Here is a 22,352-nt window from a genome sequence, read left to right on the forward strand (position 1 = left end):
ATAAACAAGTAGTTGCATTGGTCCAGAAGCAACAGCTTATTTTTATCCACGTTTTTTGACTCATAGGCTGGAAAAGTCAGAAAGGGTACCATTTAATTAAAGTGAAAATAAGAAAACATCATAGTTCTAGTCATAGTTGCGGTTTCCTGGGACAGCAATAAAAGCACAGTGATTGGGAAATTAAGTGCTTTCACGGTGAGAGGAGTTGGATGTCACTGGGCAAACAGTCAGGACTGCCTTTAGAGACTCAACTTGACTTCTCTTTGCACTCATTTATAAATATTTAGAGGTCAGTGTGAACAACCGTATCATTTAAGAGATGAGATAAAACCTCATATCATACACCAGTGCTGAAGTCAGCTCAGTGAGAAAAGGATTGTGTTTGGTTTAATGTCGCTCTTAACATGGTGGAGTAATTACCAGCTTGCGAAGACATCGCCATAACATTGCCACACAAACAGTTTGAATGAATGTCTCTTTCTCAAACAATAAAGCCTGCCGTTCTGTCATTGCAGTCTCCAGCTGGTTACTGTAACCTGTTACAGGAATTTGTTCCGGAGCTGCAGTGCAGCTTTGAGGAAGGTCGTTTCATTGAATTAAATATTTTAGCTGACTAAGATTATATCCTGAGAGGAAATCAAACAGAACTGTAACCTTGGGTGGTACTCTGGATAGGGTTTCTCCTTTGAAATAGATATCGTGAGGTGAAATCAAACAGCAGTGGAATGAAACGATGTTTTGCCTGTACAGTAAAACCAGATTTTAGGGGAACAGAGTTGAAATGCTATTTATAAACGGATTCTCAAAAGGAAGTGAGCATCCCCAGAGGCTAAATGCAGCTTCGGAAAAATGATACAGCTTGGAGCCAGTAGAGGAAGTATGGACAGACCAGTCCAGGACTTGAACATGGAAAAGTATGACTGTGTGCGTGTGTGTGTGTGTGTGTGTGTGTGTGTGTGTGTGTGTGTGTGTGTGTGTGTGTGTGTGTGTGTGTGTCGGTGTTGGTGTGACAGACAGAGAAAGACAGAGAGTGAGTAGCAAAAGTCAAATTTGGCTCTTTCAGTCCAAACGTGACAGTGAATGTAAAAGAATTGGGTCACTGAAACAAAATGTCCTAGACATTGTTGTTAGAGTTATTATAAAGCAAAGATCTTGGGTCAGTGTGGATTGTATGCAACTTTTCTCTACCATCACAGCTAAGGTTTCTGCTGGATCAGCAGTGTCATTCATTATCCCCAATTGATCACATACCTAGGGGCTGAGGTTTGTCAGACTGGTTAACATTGTAACTTACTGACTTCCAGGAACCATAAATCACATCAGCCTACCAGCAGTTGCACCATTTTGATGCCGAGTGTCAGAGCCAGTGAGACAGAAAAATAAACTTGTCATTAGCTGTTTGGCAAAATTATTTCATTTAGTCTCCATAAAGTGGTATTAAGCAACCAAAATAGGATACAAAACCCTGAATGTATTTGATAATAGAAGACTGCAAGACTATAATTATTACATGGTGGTTACTGAGAATTTAAAATAACAAAATAATGCCAGAGTGGGGAGTTTAATAGATTCTCTTAGGCCAAACTGCCGACAACGCAAGTTCATTGAATTGTGGGAAACGCAAGGCATGACCACATGTTACATAAGTTGCGTTGCGTAAAGACAGACTAACTGCCAGTTCGTCTAAAAAGCTTTTGAATGACCTGGCGTTAAACATTTGTGGTTAAACCTCAACCAGTGTAACTGTCATGTAATCAGACATACTGCAGCATTAGGAAACACAAGAAAGGAAGGATTATAGTGATGAAAAGTTACTTATTTTATGGGTAATAGCTTTGCTCTCCATACCTCTAATAAGGCACTTGTAACAGATTACACACCCATTTGTCTTAAATTTGCAACAGACCGTGTTTTACATGTATGTAGGCTAATAGACTATCCGGTTGACATTTCCGATGTACCTGCTTTAACTAATTAAAAATACCATTATGATCTGAGAGCTCGCCAATACTACATAAGTGTTCTTAAATACAAAGATTTACTTATATTTCACAGAGCTGGAAGTCTACAGTAACGCCTAGATACTCTGCAGCCTTCACGGTAGGTAAACGTATACTCACAATACGGAGCAGGCAAGATTTTATCACTCTAAGGAATGAAAGAAAAAAAAGGAAAAAAACCTAGTGTCGTTGAGCACTGTGGTTTACACTGTTATATGAAAGCCTGGGAAAATCTGAATGGTTCTGGCCTTAGTGCAGTATTCTGCACAGTATTCTGCTAGAAATTTAACTAAAAATGTTAAAATAAAAGCTGTTCAAAGGTGTTTGTGTTCGGTTTACTTGACATTGGTCTAGTCTCTTTCAAACTATCAAATATATTTGACCACTCATTTCTAAACAGGGGAGAGCAACTTTATCTTCCCCTAATGTCATTTTCCTAATCTAAATATTATGACACGAGGTATTATAACATCTAAGAGATGTCTCCAACCTTTCACTTCCACCCTGGTTTTGTTTTAGTTACACGTCAAAAAAAGTGTAAAATTCCCTTTAAAAGATGAAACAAAATCTGTTCCCGAATAAAACTGAAGTGAGAACTAGGTCATGGAGTTTTAGAATTGCATTTCCTTTCAATTCTACATTGCCAAGTTTTAATAGTTGTAATTCAAGTTCTGGTAAGTTGAAGGGTTTTTTTTTAAGGGCAGTGAGTCAGTCAACTGATCCAGTGGATGTTTACCAGACTGCACTTCACCTTTAGGAAACTCAGCTGGAGAGCCTAGTCTAATCCACATTTTTAATGAAAAATCTCATTTGCCGCAGTGCTCTACTGTACACAAACACAGGTCTGTAGGCAGGTCCATAGCACCTCGCGCTCTCTGTTCAGCAACCTATGCTTGCGCTCTTGACTAAGTTTTTCCTCATACCATTGGAGGCTCTATAAGACTGGAGGAGATCGGAGAGCAAGCCCTTCTGGATGGTGGCGTTCCCGCTCAAGGTCTCCTTGTCCAGGATGAGAAGGAAGCGGTGGAGCTCCATCAGGAGCTGGTCCAGCACTGGAAGCACAGACAGACAAGAGAGTCTCAGAGGTACAGCAAAATAAAAATTCCTTCATGCAAACTGGTTTCAACATTGCGAACACATCTGCAACCTTTCTCATATTTAGAAGTATCAAAACAATGGCTTTAGACCAGGACTTCCCATGAGCAAGAAAAAGAAGAGCGATGAGCGATTTAAAACCTCTGACGTTTCCAGGCAGAAATATTCAGAATATTGTACTGTAATTTACAGTATGGCTGAGAACAGGGAGTTCAACTCAAGGACTTGTCTTTTACCTTTTTTTCAGCTGCTAAGTTGTTAGCTATTTTAATCTCAGTGTTTGGCGTTTGTGTTTTAAGCCTCATGCTGTATGCCAATATTTTACATGGGAGAAACTCTTCAGAGGTTTTCAGCTGGCATCTTTCGATAACCATTCAGACCTCATATCATTCACTCGATTCTCTCTTGCATCTGCTATTGACAGTTTTAAGTCTGTTTGAGGTTGTCCTGGGAGTTGTATGGTTTAGTGAAAGGTCATGTCCAGGGGAGGGATGAGCCTGGGCCCGAGTCGGCGGGGCCACCGCATCTGGGTGCATCCCACACACATCCTTCAGGGGTCAGGGCTGAGCTCACAGCCCTCTCCGCTGTGTGGGGAGGTCTTTGTATTTCCCTTCACTCTCTCTTGGCCTCATGAATAGGCCCCTTGCTACAGTGGGCCTCAGTGTGTGAGCACTTCACCAGAGGATGAGACAGAATGGGAATAAAGAAGAAAGACTTTATTAAACGAAAAGGTGGGGCAAACATCAGTGGTGGTGGGTAAATTCCCCCAGAATGTATGCCGTCACCTTTCTTACATGTTTTTTTAGATGTGTCTGTATTATAATTAGCTTTAACATTCCCACTTGGCTCAAATTAAAGTTAACACCTGAAGACAGTCATATGTAGAGTCAAAATTAAATTTTATTTAATCAGCTGTGTATGAATAGCAACGGTATACAGAGGAATTTGGCTATTTTGATTAACTTGTCTAACAGCAGGGTTATTACATTATGCTGAACCTAAATCCAAGCTAAAACTAAAGTATTTTACTCAGAATAGTTCGACATTTTGGAAATTTCTCTTATTTTCTTGCTGTGCAGTAAATACTGATCTAGAGCCAGTATTATCTTAGCTTTGTGTAAAGACGGGAAATAGAGGGAAACAGCTAGCCTTGCTCTGTCCAAAGGTAACAGTCCCCCTACCAGCACCTCTAAAGCTCACTGATCAACACATCACGTCTTGTTTGTTTAATCCGTACAAAAACCAAAGCGTGAAAATGACAAATTAAAAATGACTATTTGCCAAAACTGAAATTAAGTTTAAAGTTAAAAGAAACATCTCAGGGTTACTGAGAAACACAAGCAGAAACTACAATTTAAATGCGAAAATCATCTGACTACTCAAGAACTGAACTCTAATCCATATTAGAAAAAACAAAACAAAAACAGATTGCTTAACTATTACAAGGATAATAAATTGCTCCTCTCTGTTTTAACTCTATTAAAACTGTCAGCTTGTCTGTTTTAAGTGGCTCCTTCCGGCTCAAACTGATCACTAACCATGACTTGTGGGGGAATATGTTCATGGCCTCTCCCCTACTTCCTACGCTCCCACACACCAAAAAGTCCTCAGCGAAGGGGGAAATTTCTGCAACATAAGGTGTCAGACCACGGTGAGCTTTGCGTTTCAAAGATGACGAGAGGCTTTCCCGAAGCTAAAGCAAACTGGGCTCTTTTTAATGACTCCTACTCAAGCTGAGTCAACTTCTGCTGAGAGGCCCCAAGTGAGGAGGGCCTGCACCATGGAAAACATCACTGACTGAACTGGACACATATAGACGAAAACACACACACACACACAAACACACACACAACGGATGTAAAGTAATTAAAACCAGCTTAGACAGTGATAAAGACTCTCAAAAACGTTTACCGACTCCTCTTTGTGTTGAGATGTTACTGTAATGATTAAAACCACACACATTCACTTTCATGACATTTCTAATAGTTGTTTAGCTGCTAATGTTTGCCTGCTCAGTGTGAATCTAAACATTTTTCCTGCTTCTCCTACTTGTGTGTTTGCAGAGATTGACTCAGATGGCCTTTTGGATTGGGGGACCCTGGGAAACGAAGTCAGTTGACAGGACAGGGAGGTCTGCAGCAGGCCTTCTCTGTGGGCTTTGGGTTGGCCAGACGCCCATTGCACATGCAGTGAGTGACCGCAGCCTCCGCAGCATAAACAATTCACTTCTCTAGAATGGCCAAAAGGAATCTGAGAGACCATTAGCCAGCCAGAGTACTACAGTGTTTTCTAACTAAATGTTGCAATTAAAACACGTTAAAAAAAAAAAAAGGGGCAAGAATAAGGCAAGAATAAAATAAAGAGTACACTTAACAGCCTAAAGTTTGTCTCAATAGTAAGGTGCATTTGAAGTTTTAAAATCCCTGAATTATGCACAAGTGAAATTTCTCTTCCTCATGCCTGAGGTTTTTAATTCCTGGTTTGTTCAATTTACAAGAAAAACAATTACCTTTTCATTTGAGATATCCAGGCCTACTCTGTATGATATAGTGTTCTGATAAGTTGGCCAATAAGTAAGATGTATTTGCGATGCCTGATTAGTTTAAAACAGAAGAATGAAACTAAAAACTAACTAACGATTAAACTGGGGATCTGTTTAAAACCTATCTGGCTGTCTGACCACTCGTACTGGACTGTTGCTGTTATTTTTGATGTAACACAGTGACACAGTGGTTAGAGCAGAGATTATACATAACAAATGTTTCCTGCAATATCACGTATAACATACTGTTGTTTATCAGCTATTTATCGCCTCCATCTGCTTAGCTTGTCTGACCCTGGCTGTGGTAGGATGGAGAAAGGCTCATTCTTTCAAACTGACTGAAATTGTCTTTTAGTGGCCCTCCAAAAATAACCCGCAAAATATATGAATGTCTTTGCATGCACAAGAGAAAAGGAGAAGTAATTGGACTTGAGTCTGTCCCACCATTCTCCTTGTTAAATTTGAGCAAATCTTCTGCTGAACAAGGGGGTCTTGTCAGGATCCTGGCAGTTTTCCTACTCTGAGAGGCTTGAGGTTCTGCATCATCACTGACAGGCCACATCTTAGCGGAGGCGATCGCAAGCATTTCATCTTATCAAGTTAACGAGGGAGGCATGGCCGCTCATTTCAATCAGACTGCTTCCAGGTTAAATGCGGCTGCTGGTACACTTCTGCTACTTGGTGGGGTCAGCCTTGAAACTATGCTGGGTGGATATAATCTGACATGAAGTTAACTGGCTTTCCCTCCAAGTATGCTCTCTCCAAGAACTGCATGAAAAATGGTGTGTTTGAAACTACATTTCAGCCCTAATAAGAGAAAATAAAGAATAGGAAGCAAAATAAAAGATAATGTAAGAGACTTGAGAGCATAAAAAGGCCATAGGGACACTATAAGCCAACCTAGCAGCTTCAGCGCGCCTTGTCAAAAGTGAGAGAGATATGACAGCTATTACTTTTTTTTTTTTTTTTGTATTTGGTTGGGTTTTGCATTTGTGACTTGGAACAGTCACTGTGACAAATTTTGCATAGTTTGTATGTTCACCAAACCATTAAGTTGTTGTGCACGTCCTCTAAATAATAACTTTCATGTTTCCTCTCATCTATACATCACCCCCCCCCCCCCCATTCTGTCCTACTTTCAAAACAACTCCTCAAATCCAAGCATATCAATTCATGCTCGAGGAAGTATCCAGTTTTTCGCTGATGCAATATTTTGCTTCTCGCAAGTATTTTTATAACTTTGATCAGCGGTGAAAAAACAAGTCAAATGGGTGGAGAGATAAAGAAAAACAAACATAAGAAGAAATGTTAAATCATAGTATTGCTTCAACCTGATGATGCAATAAAGGTTGCTGAAATGTAAGATGGCCTTGCTGCTTGTTCAGCTTGAGGTTGCCGGTTGAGGTCTGTTTGGGACACTTCCTTTACTGTCTGAATCACAGTCATATTTTGGGATGCGGTGCAGACGTCGAAAATAGTCGCAGATATGCCCGCAGGGTTTTCCTCATCTGTAGTGAAAAGTGAATGCTACACGCACTGAGCTCTTATATAACAGGTTCCGTCTGTCTGTCGACATACCTACCCATATTTATTTTGATCCATGCACCTGTGTGCCCGCCTTCATCCATCCATCCGTCCACTCATCCATTCTTTTCAACGACTTCATGAACTGCGTATGTCTTTGGCACATTTGTTCTGCAGATACCGATCACAATGGACTTGGCAGCAGGGAAGGTGTGACCAACATGGATGTGGCACTGGCGTCTCCCTGGAGGCCGGACAGTTTCTCTCGACTAATTCTATGACTCGGAGGCACTCCAAGCAGTCTACCAATGACAAGTCCTGCAGCACACCACCCTGCGCCTGATAGGTCACTCCTACCCAGCTCTATTCTCATTCATGAGTTCACATAAACAGAAACACACACATTTCAAATTTTGCACATTTAAAAGTGCATTCTAAAAAAATTAGGGTTCATCAAATTAATTACATGATTTCAGTAAGTAAAACAGTTACTTCTTAGTTAATTGGAACACAAAGGAAACTGAAAACTGGAAAATACTGATTTTGTGCTGGCAACCAGCAAATCCCCACAGTGTTTGCTTGTTTTACATGATTGAGAAATGACTCGACATTAAATCAGCCTTAACTGGCTTTGCTAAATGAAAAACCATCTCCTCTCATGCTTGCAGCAGGCATTTTCTGAACTCATAAAACTTGTTTACAACAAAGCTATCACCATTACTCAGGATGGAGATTAATTGGCAGCTTATTTGAATGTGATTTCAGCTCCTTGGCTCCCTAGCTAAACAGCTGCCTCAGTCTCATCTATAAAGGAGACAGCAGTCTTAGGCTGCTTTGATTGGTATTTAGGTTTGCAAACATACTTGACATCTCTAAAAAAACTACCAGTCACAGAGTTAATCACTGTGAGTTGGTAAACTTGTTTGTATGAACATATTCATCTCAGCAGGTTAGGTCAAGTTGAACATACAGTATCAAAAGAGATTCATTGTTATAAATACAAAAAGTAACTTACCTAATTCCATTTAAAAGAAACCAATCGCTAGATCTAGTGAACCGAAGTTAAATGATACTAGGCACCGAGCCTATTTTTTGTCATCTTGTGACTGACAATGACTGAGCTACAACTACGCCTAAAGGGAAATGGTAGCAACAGGGAGAACAGGAACCTGTGACCACACACAGTAGTAAAATGTTTGGACATTTGGCACGGTTTTTACACCGTCACAGATTCAAGAACAGAAAAGAGAAAACCTGACAGAAACAAGGCTGATTTTTTTTCTTATCGTTCGACTCTAACACACCAAGTTTCCACGGGGAAACACATGAATGACCCTGACCTTGGGTCAGTTTCAATGTTCACAACTGGAAGAGGGAGCCACGTACGATTGGTTTGTTCCAGACTTGCCTTGCTCTGGTGAGAGAGGCAGATAACTGGCTGATGGCAGGGCCTGAATAAAGGATCAAACATCAGTTTGACTGGTGTTTGAGCACTATTGGCAGGCACTGGTCTGTCTCCTTGCAGCATGCTGGGTTCAGCTGTGGGGCAGGGGCTGCGTGGACATGCCTGGATTAATCCAAGCTGTGTTTTGGTGTTATTCCCATAGCAACCTGAATTAAAAAAAAGCGAGTTTCAACTTCATGACTTCAGAAAAGGGTCCGCCTGTGTCTGATAGCAGCACTGAAGCAGCTTTGGAAAGAAGTGGACAAAGTGACAAAAGTGTGAAAGGAAAAGTAGAAGAATAAATTGAGGTTAGAAGCAAGGTAAGAGTTTAAACATGACATAGTTCCCTTTCTAACATTATGTCAACATTCCACTGAGTTTTAAAATAAAGGCAAAGGAATATTATGGTTTTGATACATCTGTGAATACTATGTCTATACGAAAAGTACATAGTGGCCTAATAGAGAATTCTGAAAATACATCTCTACTTTGATTTGTCTTGAGTGTAAAATACAGTATTAGTGCACAACATTATCTGTTTAAATTCTCGTTGCAAGTCTGGCATTAATTAACTCCTTCACTGCTCGTTCACCATCTGCCCAATACGCGTGAGTCTCGCTCCCCCTGAGCTTTAGGTGGATTCCTGAGTCTTGAACCGAGGAGCTCGCCATCCCCTATCAGCAGTTGTTTCACTTCTCTAAAATACAGGTCTCCGCATTCCTACTTGCAATAGACTGCGGATATCTTTATCACGCTGCTCTACTTGTGTTAAGGTGCACGGTTCCTGTGTTGCTGTGTGGCTGTGAAAACCACTGGGATGTTGTTTTTTTTTTCCACTTGTAAAGTTGCAAAGCAATAACACAACAGACTCCACAGAGTGAGTGACAACTGGAGTGAAATACAACATGGTTTAACTAAACTACCTGGAAGAATAGAAACCAGCAGCACTCTAAGTACAAAGACTCATTCATTCATAGACAATGTGGAGGAAAAACAGACTCAAATTACAGAATCAAAAATGCCTTATTTCACTCCATTATACAAATTATGGGAACAAACCCTGGCAAGGCTAAATAGTAAAGTGGTTTAAAAATAAAATCTCTGTCAGTCTTGTGGTCAGTTGAGGTCAGAATGGATGTCATGCTCTTACACTAGTGATAGGAAGTTTTTCACAGTGTGGGAAAATTTTGATCTAGAGAGAGATTGAGGTTGTCTAGCAGTTTGGTCATGGCTGAAGTGTTTGTGACATGTTTGCGACCACAGCACAGGAAGTAATCCGTGGAATCTGTTGGTCTATGAACTACTGTAGCGTATACTATATCTACTGTATTTTTTTGGGTTTACGTTTTCTTTCTTTGTTGGCAGACGAAAACTAGCATTTCCCTAAAAAAATATGCTTGAGCCATGCTGCCATGGCAAAAATAATATTAACCAAGTTTGAGCAATGTTATTAGAAGGGAGACAGCATGAAAAGAAACAGAAGAATCAATGTCATATGAGGGAAAAGATAAAAGGAAAATTGTGAAGGCATAGACTTGAGACACTGGCAGTAAGAAAGAGTAGAAAGAATGTGTGGGCAGAGTAAAATACTGAAGACAGAAGCTGTAAAGAAGGAATCACTTATAAAGTGTAGTTCCACTCCACTCTTTTTCAAGTTTCTCATCTTTCATCATCCTTTTGCCAAGACAATTGGATCTTGCCTTTATTCATCTCACGCTTTATCTTCCCCAACACTTTTTTCTTTCTTCCAGTCTTTCTTTAGATCTGTTTTATCTCAGTTATATTGAGTCTTAAAGCTTGGACCTTGGAGAAATCAGGCTGTTTTTATGGCTGAAACATGCTAATGGGCTCCAAAATCCAAGTAAATCTTTGTTTTTTATAGGAAGGGGCCCTGGACTACTTGAACAACTTCGTCTAGATTAGGATGCAATGCATGTTACTGTAGTCCCTAAAGATAACGGCTAAGGCTGAGGGTTTAACACTCTGGCTTAGAGGCATGATGATATGAGGTTTGTGTGTAAGAGAGAGTGGGTGTGCAGCAAAGTCAGAGATGAGAGAAGTGAGCAAAAAAGCAAAATGAAAATGAAGTGTGGAAGATAACGCTGGACTTTGTCCACAGAAACAAAATCACTTAAGTCATTTACAGATAGGATAAAGATTGTGTAGAGATAAGACCATCAAAGGTCGATGTCTGATATTAATTTGGTGCATTGATATTTCAACTTTAGCAAATTAACATTTTATTAACATGTTTTGAGAGTCTGAGGCCAACTGCTGGCTTTATTTGAATCACTGTTATAAATGCACTGGAATGTTAACAATGACGAGAGAAACATCAGATAAGACATAAGACAGCTGTTGGACAAAGTCAAAAACATTTCCTCAATAATGTAAAATGGTGACAAAAATGGAAAGCGAAAGTTCAAAAAAGCTGCTCTAGTCAATATTTTTATAATAACAATCAATCAAATGATTGTTTGCCAAATAAAAGGTGTCACTTGCAGTGATGAAGCCACAAAAATTATTGCAAAACTACACAGTCTCCCTTATGCTCTAGGTAGGGTTTAAGTCTTTTATTGCTTTGCTTTTCCAGCAAGCAACTTTATTGTTTTGGTTGAGTCTCACGGCTCTCAAAGGCAGGCAGTTGTTTTTTAGCAAAAAGCTTGGATAAGCCCACGGTATGCTACCTGCTAAGCACCATACAGCAGACGGGCAAAGTTAGCAACTAGCTAATAAACATAGCAGAGCAGACAGCAGCTTAAGAGTCAGGTATTTCCCCCAGGAGTTGGGTGGAAACCAAAACAGAGCTAAATGGAGAGTGAAAATTGCAATTACAGTTGGATGTGTAAATAAGCAAATGTTGCTAACACATTAGCTATACCAACTTGAGAATGACATGTCAGTGTTGTGTTTACAGCTTTTTGTGGGTCCCCCGAGTGGCCAAGAAATCAACTAATGCAGGTTTAGAGATATTTTTACATCCAAAACAGGTATATGTCCAAATAACACCAACTCTGCAGAGCATTACTACATGCAGAAAACACACTCTCACAAAACACACCACTCTCTCCCTCCCATTAGTTTTTCTCACAAACACACACAGAGATGAAAAATCTGTCAGCCTTGGGCCATGAGGCAGCGCAGGCTCTGTGTGATTCCACCTCCTCCTCTTAATGCAGCACCCCGCCTTCATGCCTCCCCAAATCTTCCTCTCTGTACGTCCCCAAAAACATTTCCTCGCCTCACAGGACCCCGCCAACAGTCAAAGGCATCATCTTCTAGATCATCTGAGGTGTGTGAGGTGTATATGCATGTACATATCACAAATTTTTCGATTAATATATACAGTACCGTGTAGTGATAAATGAATTCATGTGTAAGTAAAAGTGAAGCATTACATGGCTCCACAGTGTTGGCTTGACGAGAAAGAAAGCGAGAGACTAGAAGCAGCTGCTGACAAATGAAAACTAACTAGCAATGCCTCCTCAGAGTCACCCACATAAAAGCTTCTCTTCTTAGTTATTATCCCGCAGATAAGTGGCTGCAGGGACAGTAAGAACTAGAGAGTGTGCATATGTGAGCGATTACAAGTGTGTGAGCTCCCGATTCTCTTGCTCTAAGTACCTATTCCCTCGTAAGAGTACCTGGTGAGAAAAAAAAGAAAGAAAAAAAACACTATACAGGTCCGATCCAGAGCTTCTGTATCCAATAAACAAAGCAACGTTTGATGTGTTGAAAATGAACATGAGCAAGACCCAGAGGGCGAAAAAAGGGCCAAACTCACACTGAGCGCCCCGCTGCCCCAGAGCAGGAAGACCGTCTTTCTTTTCATCATTTTTATAGCCCAGTCCAGCTTCCTGAATTACCCGCACTCCACTCACTCCCCCTTGGCAAGTACAGCCCATGACACACATACAAGTGAACCGGCAGACCCCATGCCAGCCTTCATGGCCTACATCTAAGCCTGCCTCTGCTGAGCTTATTGGATGTGAAACCCACTAAACCCACTGACTCTGTCACATTGTCATGCTACACTAAAAAAGTGCCTTTGAAACTGTCAAAGAAACTTTGAAAATTTTTCAACTGATACCGGGATACACAGGTTAATAAAAGTACACAGGTAAACATTTTATAGGAAGAAAAATGACAATATCTTTCGCCATTCCTCACAGCCAGACAAAGTCAGTCAACTTTTAAGCTAAACAATAGTTGCTTGTGTCTCGGCTGAATAATCCACTGATTCAAAAATGTCCATCAATGTGTCTGTCAGTCGGCCTCCATTTGTTTTACATTTTATTTTGGCAGTGATCACAGAATCAGATCGTTGTTGGAGAAGACGGCTGACGCTGGAGGCAAGAAAAGGAGCCATCACCATAGATCTCATTGCTTTCCTGGGTGAAACCCAGCTGCAAAGAGTGTGAAGCCAACACAGTGAATTCAACAAAGATATGCCTTACCCAGAAACTGGTGGGATCCATAATAACATGGAAAGCAAAACAAGCAAGCCCATGATGTGAAAGGCATTGATTGACAAGGGAAGTAAGATAATAAATACTGGAGAGCATCTCGCAAAAAATAAACAAACATATGCTTCCACTTCCATTATGGGAATGGAATATTGTATATAATGCACAATATTAGGTAATGTTTCTTTTATAGGCTATTTTTCTGAAAATATGCATGTATGTAATACAAGATAAATTCGAGATACAGTTATATAGTGTTAAGAAAAACATTTGAGAAAAATATAAATATTTTTGACCCTATGATCATTTAACATTTAGTAGGCTGAAACATGACTGTGATTGGATGCTGGACAAAGTGAATATTGGGTCAATAATTGCATAAAACATGCTCCAATCATCACTTGGCTGAGCTGGTGAGTTATGTCCTCTACTGCAACAATGATTCTCAAACATGTCCCATCACAGCCCAAAGGTCATTCAATCTAAACACAGCTCCAGGTGGTTTCACTAATTTGATCCTCGTCTCTGGCAGAATGTGTGAGAATCAGTGACATGAGACGCTAAACTGTTGCTCTGGAATGAAACCTGCATGAGTCAGGTTTGAAAAACACAGACCATGTCCAGAATACTAAACAATGCCTTTCCTTGTCATTGGCCTCCCTGAATTTTCCCAGGTTTCCCTTTACTGTACCCCCTCTACTGACTGCCTGTGGCTGCTAGTATCTAGTTCAGTGTCCTGGTGCTGCTGCACACAGCTGCCAAAAGAGTACACTCCAGCCCTTATTTCAGCCTGACACACCAGCTCATTTTCTGCACTCTGTAACTCTGTAACTACCAGATGCAGGTTTCCCGCCCTACTTCTCACTATCTGCCACTCTCAGCTCTCCCCTTCTCTGATGGTCTCCTCATTGCTCATGTCTTGCCCCTATCTGCCCTGACAGTATCTTGGAAAATATCTTTGACTTAAACCATGCCATTCGGTGTCAAAGCCTGATCAGCTGATGGTAAACAGCTTCACCCTGCATTGATCACTTTTGCAAACCACTTTAGATTTTACAATACTGAAACATACTTTACTGTTAGCCCCCCCCCACCTAGTTTCAGCTATGACAGTCAATGGTGTATGAAATAGAATCAACTGAGCAGTATGGCTCCCCTTGTGGACGTTCGGTGTAATCTCATAAATGCTTAAACATGACAGTGGGATGCCTCACTCCTCCACATTTTGTCAAAATCGAATCCATGTGAGGGGCTGCAACTAATAATTATTTTCTTTATTGGTAAATCTGGTGATTATTTATATCAAAAAGAATGTGGAAAAATCACATAATTTCTCAGAGCCCAAAGTAACATTAAAAAAAAAAAAAAAAAAATCCTTTTTTTTTTGTTCAACCAACCAAACAAACGCAGAGATATTCAATTTACAATGATGTATAACAGAGGGCAGCACATTTGCTAAAAATTAAACGCAGCTTGATATTTGTGCGCAAAAACCGACTCCAACAGTCAATCAACTGTCAGAATGCTTGTGTAATCCGTTAAGTGTTTCAGCTGTACATGTGATCGACGGATGGCTGACCCACCCGAAGCCTCCGCCGCTAATGAGATGCCCCCAAACGGAGAAATTACCCACAGCACACCTCTTGGGCCGCTCGCGGTGCCGCCTGTGTACCCCGAGAGCGCGTGGGGGGGGGGGTAAACAGAGAGGGCCGCGTAGTCAGCCGAGGACCGGGACTGCTGCGGCGAGAGTTGCTGCCTTTGGGAAACCGCGGCGGAGTCAGCGCAAGCTTGACCGTCGCCATTGTTTACAGTCCGGCAAGCTGCGCCGTAGACCCCGTAGCCTCACCGGTCTAGGTGAGCGGTAAGAGTGCGGGGATACGATCTGACGAGACCCCCACGGTCATGTGTCTCCCATCGGTGCTTAGGTGCACGGATAACTAACACCCCCCCCTCTCTAAACTAGTCTCCGTGCAAAATGTTTCCTCCGAAGTTTGGACGGCAAAGGTGCGGGTGTAACTCCCTCACCCATCACTAATTTCGACATTTGGGCTCAGGCCCTGTGTTTTTATGCCAATCGGGGAAGTGTTGTGTGGTTTTTTTTTTTTTCCCTCATCCCTCCCGGACAAATAATCACAGGAATCTGAGGAATGCTCCGAGAACAATGTCGCTGCTATTGGAAATCATCGGGGGCCGGAGTGTAAACCACTCTGCGGAGCCCACTCGGAGGAGAAGAGGTTCGGGGGATGAGCCACACGTCTTCGTGGACATGATGAAACCGGGTGCATTCAACTCGGTCAAGTAGTATGAGTCTGATGAACTTGAGGACCCGCGGCCCACGGGCAGCCTCCTACTTGAACAGGACGGTCTATTTTAGCGGACTTCCTAACCCGCCCTGGCTTTTTAACGCTGATTATATGGGGCAGGTGACCGGACCGCGTGTCCTCGCACAGCACAGGTCGACCAGAACTGAAACGAACTTATCGGAGGATGCAGATGGCTTTTATGGCCGCGGTGGTAATCCCGAAACATCACATTTTGGCTGCCGGCAACGTGCGAAATGGCTCGAAGGCATCCCAAAAAAAAAACAGTGAATGTCATGTGACGATTCGTATGTCATCTGGATGCAGGAATAAACAGTCGGTTTTGGTGTATTTTGGTCCCCAAATACCAATGTAAAGTAGTTGTAAAAGGAGTCATTTTTACCGCGAGTTCGTGGGGATGCCTTGTCAGCAACGACACTCGAGAAATCCGCAGGCGCGTCTCATCTTATTGACACAAAGTTCAGAAATCCTCCTCTTACCTTTGTGCTTCTCCATTCGCTCGCTCGGACGCTCGCAGTTTCACCGTCTTATCCCTCGCTTTCCTCCGCTCATGCAATTCAAAAAAAAAAAAAAAAAAAATCCCCAAAGTTTGCTGACGACTTTCTGAGTGATGGGGCAGCGACTTCTGCGGAATGCAGCCCGGCGCTCCCGCTCGCAACAATACACTGAGTGGGCCAGCCAGGCTTAAGTTTTAACGGAACAACAGCGCTCTCCTCTTCTTCCTCATCTGCTTTGCCGCACCTCCTCCTCCCAACTATATGCAGCATCCAGGCTGCAGGTCGCCTGCTCCTTCGGCGCGGGGACCCTCCGGGTGTTATTCGGAGGCTCCCAGGGGTCCCGTGACAAACTGAGGAGGAGACGGACTTTTCACCTTTTTAGAGAGAAGTGGTCGCGCTGACCGGATGGTCGCATCATGGGCACTTGTATACTTTTGGTATCTTCAAATCCACGCTATTGACATGTATTTCCTTAGTACGTTGTGTCTATAACCACAGGACTACAGGGGACAGTCTCAGAGACATAAATCAACACAAAATTTCCCGGACTTTGTTTGAGGCTCAGAATTGGTTTCTTTCATGCTTTTACAGCTCTAGACCCTGCTTTTGAAATAAATACACAAGATCTTTGGGTGATAAGACTTAAGACCTCATCCACAAGTAGGAGGGCGTAGAGTCTGCCAGCTGAGAAACAAAAGCAACGGTGTCTGGGGGACAAAACTCTGAGCGTTTACCGCACTGCACCTTTGCAGCCATTGCTTCCTCGCTGGCAACAGCAAAGTGAAGTTTCCTGCCTAAACATCCCCGTGGGAGAACCGTGACCGGGGTGGAGGTATGAGAGGAATGTCAAACGAAGGGAAACACAGCATACTCCACGAGATGATTCAAAACGCATTAAGTGTTTTGTGTTTGACCTGGCCGCCACTGGGCCGATGGTTTTTATGTTGTTAACTTGCGCACAGGTGACAATACTTCAGCTGAGACAATAAGGACGGTTGTGTGGTTGAGGAGTAGGGGAAGGGGAAGAGCGAGGTGAAGTTCCCAACCAAGGTAAACAGATCGCAGTTAGTAAGTATGGCAAGTGGGGATCCTGTGATGTCAGAGGGGGAGGGTGAGCGGGGTCGCACAGAGGCGGACGTGAGCAGGCCGGGTCCTGTTGATGAGACTGCGGGGACAAAGACGCGCAGATGAACAGGTCCCGAGGCCTTCTGCTCAGTGAAGTGGCAGAGGCTGGAGAATGCAGTTTAGGACCAGCAGCGTGGTGCACAGGGGAGAGACTCCCTCAGTCTGAAAACCTAACGCATCCAAACAATGACGTCCATACTGCTTCATGCAGTCTCATCTGATCTTGCGCTTGAACTCTACTTTAGACAAATGACTTGGACCAAAGGTCACACCGAGCATACTCACAGGTGAAATTACATAGGCACGTGTCAGTTGTGTTTTAGGGGTCCTTTACATGTCTTAAGCTTCTTTGATCCCTTTGCGAAGGTGTTGGATTGATTGAAACATGTGTGGGTGTCAGTGATTGTTAAAGGAGGTTAGAGGGTTCCTCCTTTCAACTCAGCCTTTTACGTATTCATCCATCCCATGTTTATTATAGTCGGGCTCACAGCTCTCTCACATCTCCAGTCATCACGGGCAAACACAAAGAAGACAGACAGTAGCGCTCAGAGAGTACCTGGTCCTCCTGACTTGTACGTCTTTGGACTGCGGGAAGGAGTGGAGGTCCTGGAGGAGTACACAAACAAGGGAAGAACATCCAAACTCCACATAAACCCATATGCAGATTGAGAACAGAACCCAGGATTACGTCTGCACATGTCTGAGAAATGGTGATGGGATGGAGGTTCGTATCTGTTACCATAGTAACAGGGTAACTCACTGGTAGGATCACATGCATTTGTGTGCATTGCTGAAAAATAGCATACTTGCTCAATATAAGATAAAATAAAGAGACTTCTGTTTAAGTAAGGGACCACAACAAAACATGTGTGTCACTGTGTCTCCCCAGCGTGATAAGGTTCAAGTTTCATTTGTGAGAGCTTTGACACTTTTCACTCTTGGTTCAAGAAGGAGGACAAGGAGACATGATCTCTGATTTATATACAGATGGGTGACAAATTAGAGGAAAACCCACATAAAGTCTCTGAGTAAGGTGTTGGGCCACTGAGAGCCACCAAAACAGCTTCAATGTCCCTTGCCATTGAGTCTACAAGTCTCTGAACTCTACCGGAGAGATGAACACCATTCTTCCAAAAGATATTCCCTCGTTTGAAGTTTTGATGACGGCGCTGTTTAACACGTCGGTCCAAAATCTCCCATGGGTATTCGGTCTGGTTGAGATGTTGTGACTGCAAAGGCCATAGAATATGATTCACTTCATTTTCATACTCATCAAAGCATTCAGTGACCCCAAGAGTTCTTCGGATGGGGGCATTGTCATCCTGCTTCTCCACTCATTTTTCGAGTTTTTCCTTTAATTTGTCACCTGTCTGTAGTTCTGAATAGAGTCTAGAGTGTCTTTTTAGTTTCTATGTGTAAAAAAAAATATATATATATACCTTATATACCTTATATACCTTATATATCTTATTTATGAGCACTGATGCTGTATATCTTTGCTCTGGTTATTGTATTGTGGGGTAATAAGTGTGAGAACATGGGCTATAAAAGCCGCAAATTCCACTGGACATCTTCTCATGTGAAACTACAAAGTTGCGGCTCAACATGAACTCAAAGTGATTTGTGTGTTGTCATGATTTTTCTCTTTGTAGTAACTCAAGATAAATTTTTAAAATGGGAAGTTTTATTAGTGTAAACCTTAGTATAACACCAGGTTTACATCCATTTCTCTGGACTGCATTTTCCAATAATAACATTATAAACTGTCTACTTTAAAACCTGCCAGAACTTTGTAGTGTAATATAAGACTGTTTATACTCGATATATGCAATGAGCCATATCATGCACCCTTTATTACCTTTGTGCTTTAAGTGTAGGTCTAATAATAACACAAAGTGCTTCAAAATCAAAGGAACACCTCCAATGTCAGAAAACTAAAAGCAGTAATGACAAGACAAAAGATGCAGTGTTTACAAAAGAGAAATTCCAACAAGACTGCCAATTAATGTAATTCAGAACAGAGACAAAAGAGACAAGAGAGATGGAAGAATCAGTAAAAGGCTGGAACACAACGGTGGAGCCTTGAGATGCGATTCCGCTGAGTTTGCACATCTCTCACTCAGGGTATTTCAAACTGTAGGAGCAACCACAGCAAACACTCAATCCTTATTTGATCAAATTTGCCTGGAAGACAAGCAGAGACCCTTAATCTGAAATCTGTATGTATCCCTGTGGCTTTACAGGGTTCAACACTTCTCAGATATTTAAGGGACCTGACCAGAAGCAGACTACAGGAGGCTTCTTAAGATCCATATGGAATGTTAATTGCAGTGCAGGCAATAATGTGAGCTTGTGTTGGATTCTTTGTAGGAGGTCTCAAAGGTGCATTTTGTCCTAAAACAAAAACATTTAAGTCCTTAGAGCTGCATTGTGATTTGGCAGACTGACGTAGCATGAAAAGTTAGTTTACAGAATCTAAATCAATGCACTTGTCAGTTAGGATTAATTTACAGTTCAACAGGGATTTTGTTGAATGTACTCATGGTTTCAAAGTATGTATGAGAGGAAGATGGAATGGTAATTTACTGCTTGAATTTAATGTCTATCAACTGTTCAAATTTCCTCGAACAATTCGAATAGGTGATGTGCACAAACATTTTAAAAGACAGAGCATAAGCGTTTCTGACTAAATGTGCAACTCCACGGGGTCTGCTTTCAGGATGGTAACCTGACTCACGTTTTCACTCTGAAGAAATGTCTGGATTTTGTAACCAATGCTGATACAACGTTTATTTAATACAGTTGGACAGCTCTATGGTTCCTTTAAATCTTCAATGTTTATGTCATAAGCACTTTGTCTGCTCTGTGGGTTTATGACGGCCTTTTTACTTCCTGACTAAATACAAAAAGCCTGTTATTGTATGTAGGCCTTGCAGAGGCTTCCGGTATCTATAGTAACTGCTGAGTTAACCTCATATCAAAAAGTGAATCTGAAAGCCAATGGAAACGTGTATTTAGTTTTTTGACAATAAAATATTATTACTTAATTTAAAGTCCACTTAGTAGCTTTTTTGAAGGCTTTCGACTGCATCTTACTGTCTTCATCAGTGGATGGAGTTGTCCTCACATTTCCTAGGTGCGCTTCAGGAAAAGCTAGTTAGCGAACCTTGAACTGAGTTTTTCCAAGGCCTTGTTTCCAATGCCAAGAATGCCCATCTGTGCTCAGTGTTTTATTTTTGTTGTTTTGCATGAATTAAAAAAAAAGTTTGCGCTTGAACAAATCTTTTCACCTTGTTTTAGAGCAACCACAATGTACTGTTCTTATTCAATTCTTGGCCTTGAACCTGTGTCTGTTTGTCTAAATCTGTGCTAAAACTTCACTTCAAACCCCTCAGTTAAAAATCAACAGATGATGTCATCTTTTTTGTACACCTCATCGTATGGCCTTGAGTGAATGCTGAAAGTGTGAATGTGAGTCAGGCATGATGGCTCAGCATGAATTGAATACAAGGGTGGTCTGGCCTTTCTCTCCTCCACTCTGTCCACAGCAAAGGAACTGTCTTGTAAATCTAGCAGCGGAATTCCTATTGAGCAGCAGACCTTTGGAAGCTCCTGGCAATACGGGAGGGTTCAGGCCTTGAACATTCAGATTTGGATGATTTAGGGTCACCATGCTTGTCCATGTGTTTGAGGTATTTGTACGTAGGTGTGGAACAAAGGTACTAAAAGTTTCAAATGTGGTCAGACAGACACTTGAACTTTTATAGAGTGCCTTTTTGAGTCAAAGGTGCGACTGTAGACTGGGCTTCTATCCTCTTTTCTGCTGCTGATTGGAGGACAAAGAGCATTCCTCAACTGTGAATCAGAGGACAAAGGTCACTGACTCAACTCCAAATTAGCACTGGACCCTCTTTGATTCAAGGGCTTCTTCCATGTTTGCACACATACATACAGACACATATTGCACTGCCAGTCCCCTGAAAAGAGACCCCCCATTTATTTAGGTATTTTCATCTAATCTAGTCTGAACCTTGTGCCTCCTTTTACTGTCGCGTCTGGGAATTTCCAAAGAAAGTCAAATCCACTGACTCTGCTGTACCTCCCTGTTGTTTTAAGAACATTTAGACCAAGAATGCAGAGGGCACTGCCTTCAGACACACTACACCTTGTAAAGATGGTGCCTATTTCCCTGTACCACTGAGGTGTGTGCACCTGACTAAACGCCAACAGGCTCTCTTGTGGCTTAAGTAGAGGAGTGTTAAGTCATAGCTCAATAATATTGTTTTTAGTTCATATGTGATCAGGTTCACAGTAACCTCTGTGGAAAATAAAGAGTGGTTCTTCAGATTTCAAAATGTGCACAGATGACTCATGGGAAGGCTGAGAAAACGTTGATACTTTCTGCGACAGCTTAAATCTTGCCTGCCAGGTAGGTTTTGTTAAGGGATCACTGAGAGGGATTTGGGTAGTCTAACCTCGACACAGTCATGTCTTAAATAAGACCAAGCACAGGACAGGTATTTAAATGATTCACAAAATACACAAAATTTAGGTTTATGCTTTCAAAATTGTTAGTCTGTGTTAAAGAAAAACCTACCAGAAAACAGAATGTCCTGCATTTTGCACAACTCCAGTGACTTTGAACTGTAAAGTCATTATCTACAATCAAAGATAACTGTCTCTCGAATATATAAAATCATCAAGCCTTCAATTTATAAAGATTTCAGATGACACTATTTGAAGCCGATGTACTGACACTGTATTAGTGACTAACTCAGTGAGCTTAATCAGTTGTGCACAATTACGTTAGTATTTGTAGCCTGACATCTGTGATCACTTTTCAGTTCATTCGGTTACGAACAAATATAAGCTTCGATAATGTTAGCTGCCGAGTTAGGAGTTCCATACTGATACTGAGTATGAAGCCTCCATAGTCAGAACAGAAACGTGCAGTCAATTACTCCTGCTCTTCTCTTCCGGCCCCAAACCATAAGGCTGAAAGTCTGTACCCACTGTCCTACATTTGTACACCCATGCCTTAATGTTGCTGTGCAACATTGCCACCTGCAGGTGTAAATGTAAAAGTGTGGAAAGCTCCAGGTAAATCTATCTGTTAAACAGTCACCAACCAATTATACATAAAGAATATTGAAGTTAAATTCTTGTACACTTAAAAGTTCAAGATTATATTCATGCTATAGTGATTAAAAGCATTACCTATTATATTAAAATTCAGAAGAAGAGGTGAGCATTTTTCATGCCCAAGTCTGTGTTATTTTGTAACCACTGTCTTCCTGACCTTCTTCAGTTTTCCAGCACAGCGTAAAAGGCTATTGAC

The 22,352-nt window shown here is 41.7% G+C and overlaps 1 protein-coding gene and 1 long non-coding RNA gene across 3 annotated transcripts in view; one reads left to right on the forward strand and one right to left on the reverse strand.

Moving 5' to 3' along the window:
• The window catches only part of afap1l2 (actin filament associated protein 1-like 2), a 38,399-nt gene extending 22,439 nt beyond the window's left edge, over positions 1–15,960 (reverse strand). For both annotated transcript variants that reach the window (XM_040134848.1, XM_040134846.1), the window contains exons 1-2: positions 15,872–15,960; positions 2,924–3,052 (exon numbers count right to left, since the gene is read on the reverse strand). In XM_040134848.1, coding sequence (XP_039990782.1) covers positions 2,924–3,052; positions 15,872–15,887 — 145 coding nt within the window. In that variant the 5' untranslated portion in view covers positions 15,888–15,960. The remainder of the gene's footprint in view (positions 1–2,923; positions 3,053–15,871) is intronic.
• LOC120794132 lies at positions 2,992–7,638 on the forward strand. Its single transcript, XR_005708098.1, has 3 exons — positions 2,992–3,085; positions 5,159–5,284; positions 7,339–7,638. It is a non-coding gene; the product is annotated as an uncharacterized LOC120794132 (long non-coding RNA).
• Positions 15,961–22,352: the final 6,392 nt, after the last annotated feature.

Source organism: Xiphias gladius, chromosome 9, assembly GCF_016859285.1.
Source record: "Xiphias gladius isolate SHS-SW01 ecotype Sanya breed wild chromosome 9, ASM1685928v1, whole genome shotgun sequence".
In the NCBI taxonomy this organism is placed as follows: domain Eukaryota; kingdom Metazoa; phylum Chordata; class Actinopteri; order Istiophoriformes; family Xiphiidae; genus Xiphias; species Xiphias gladius.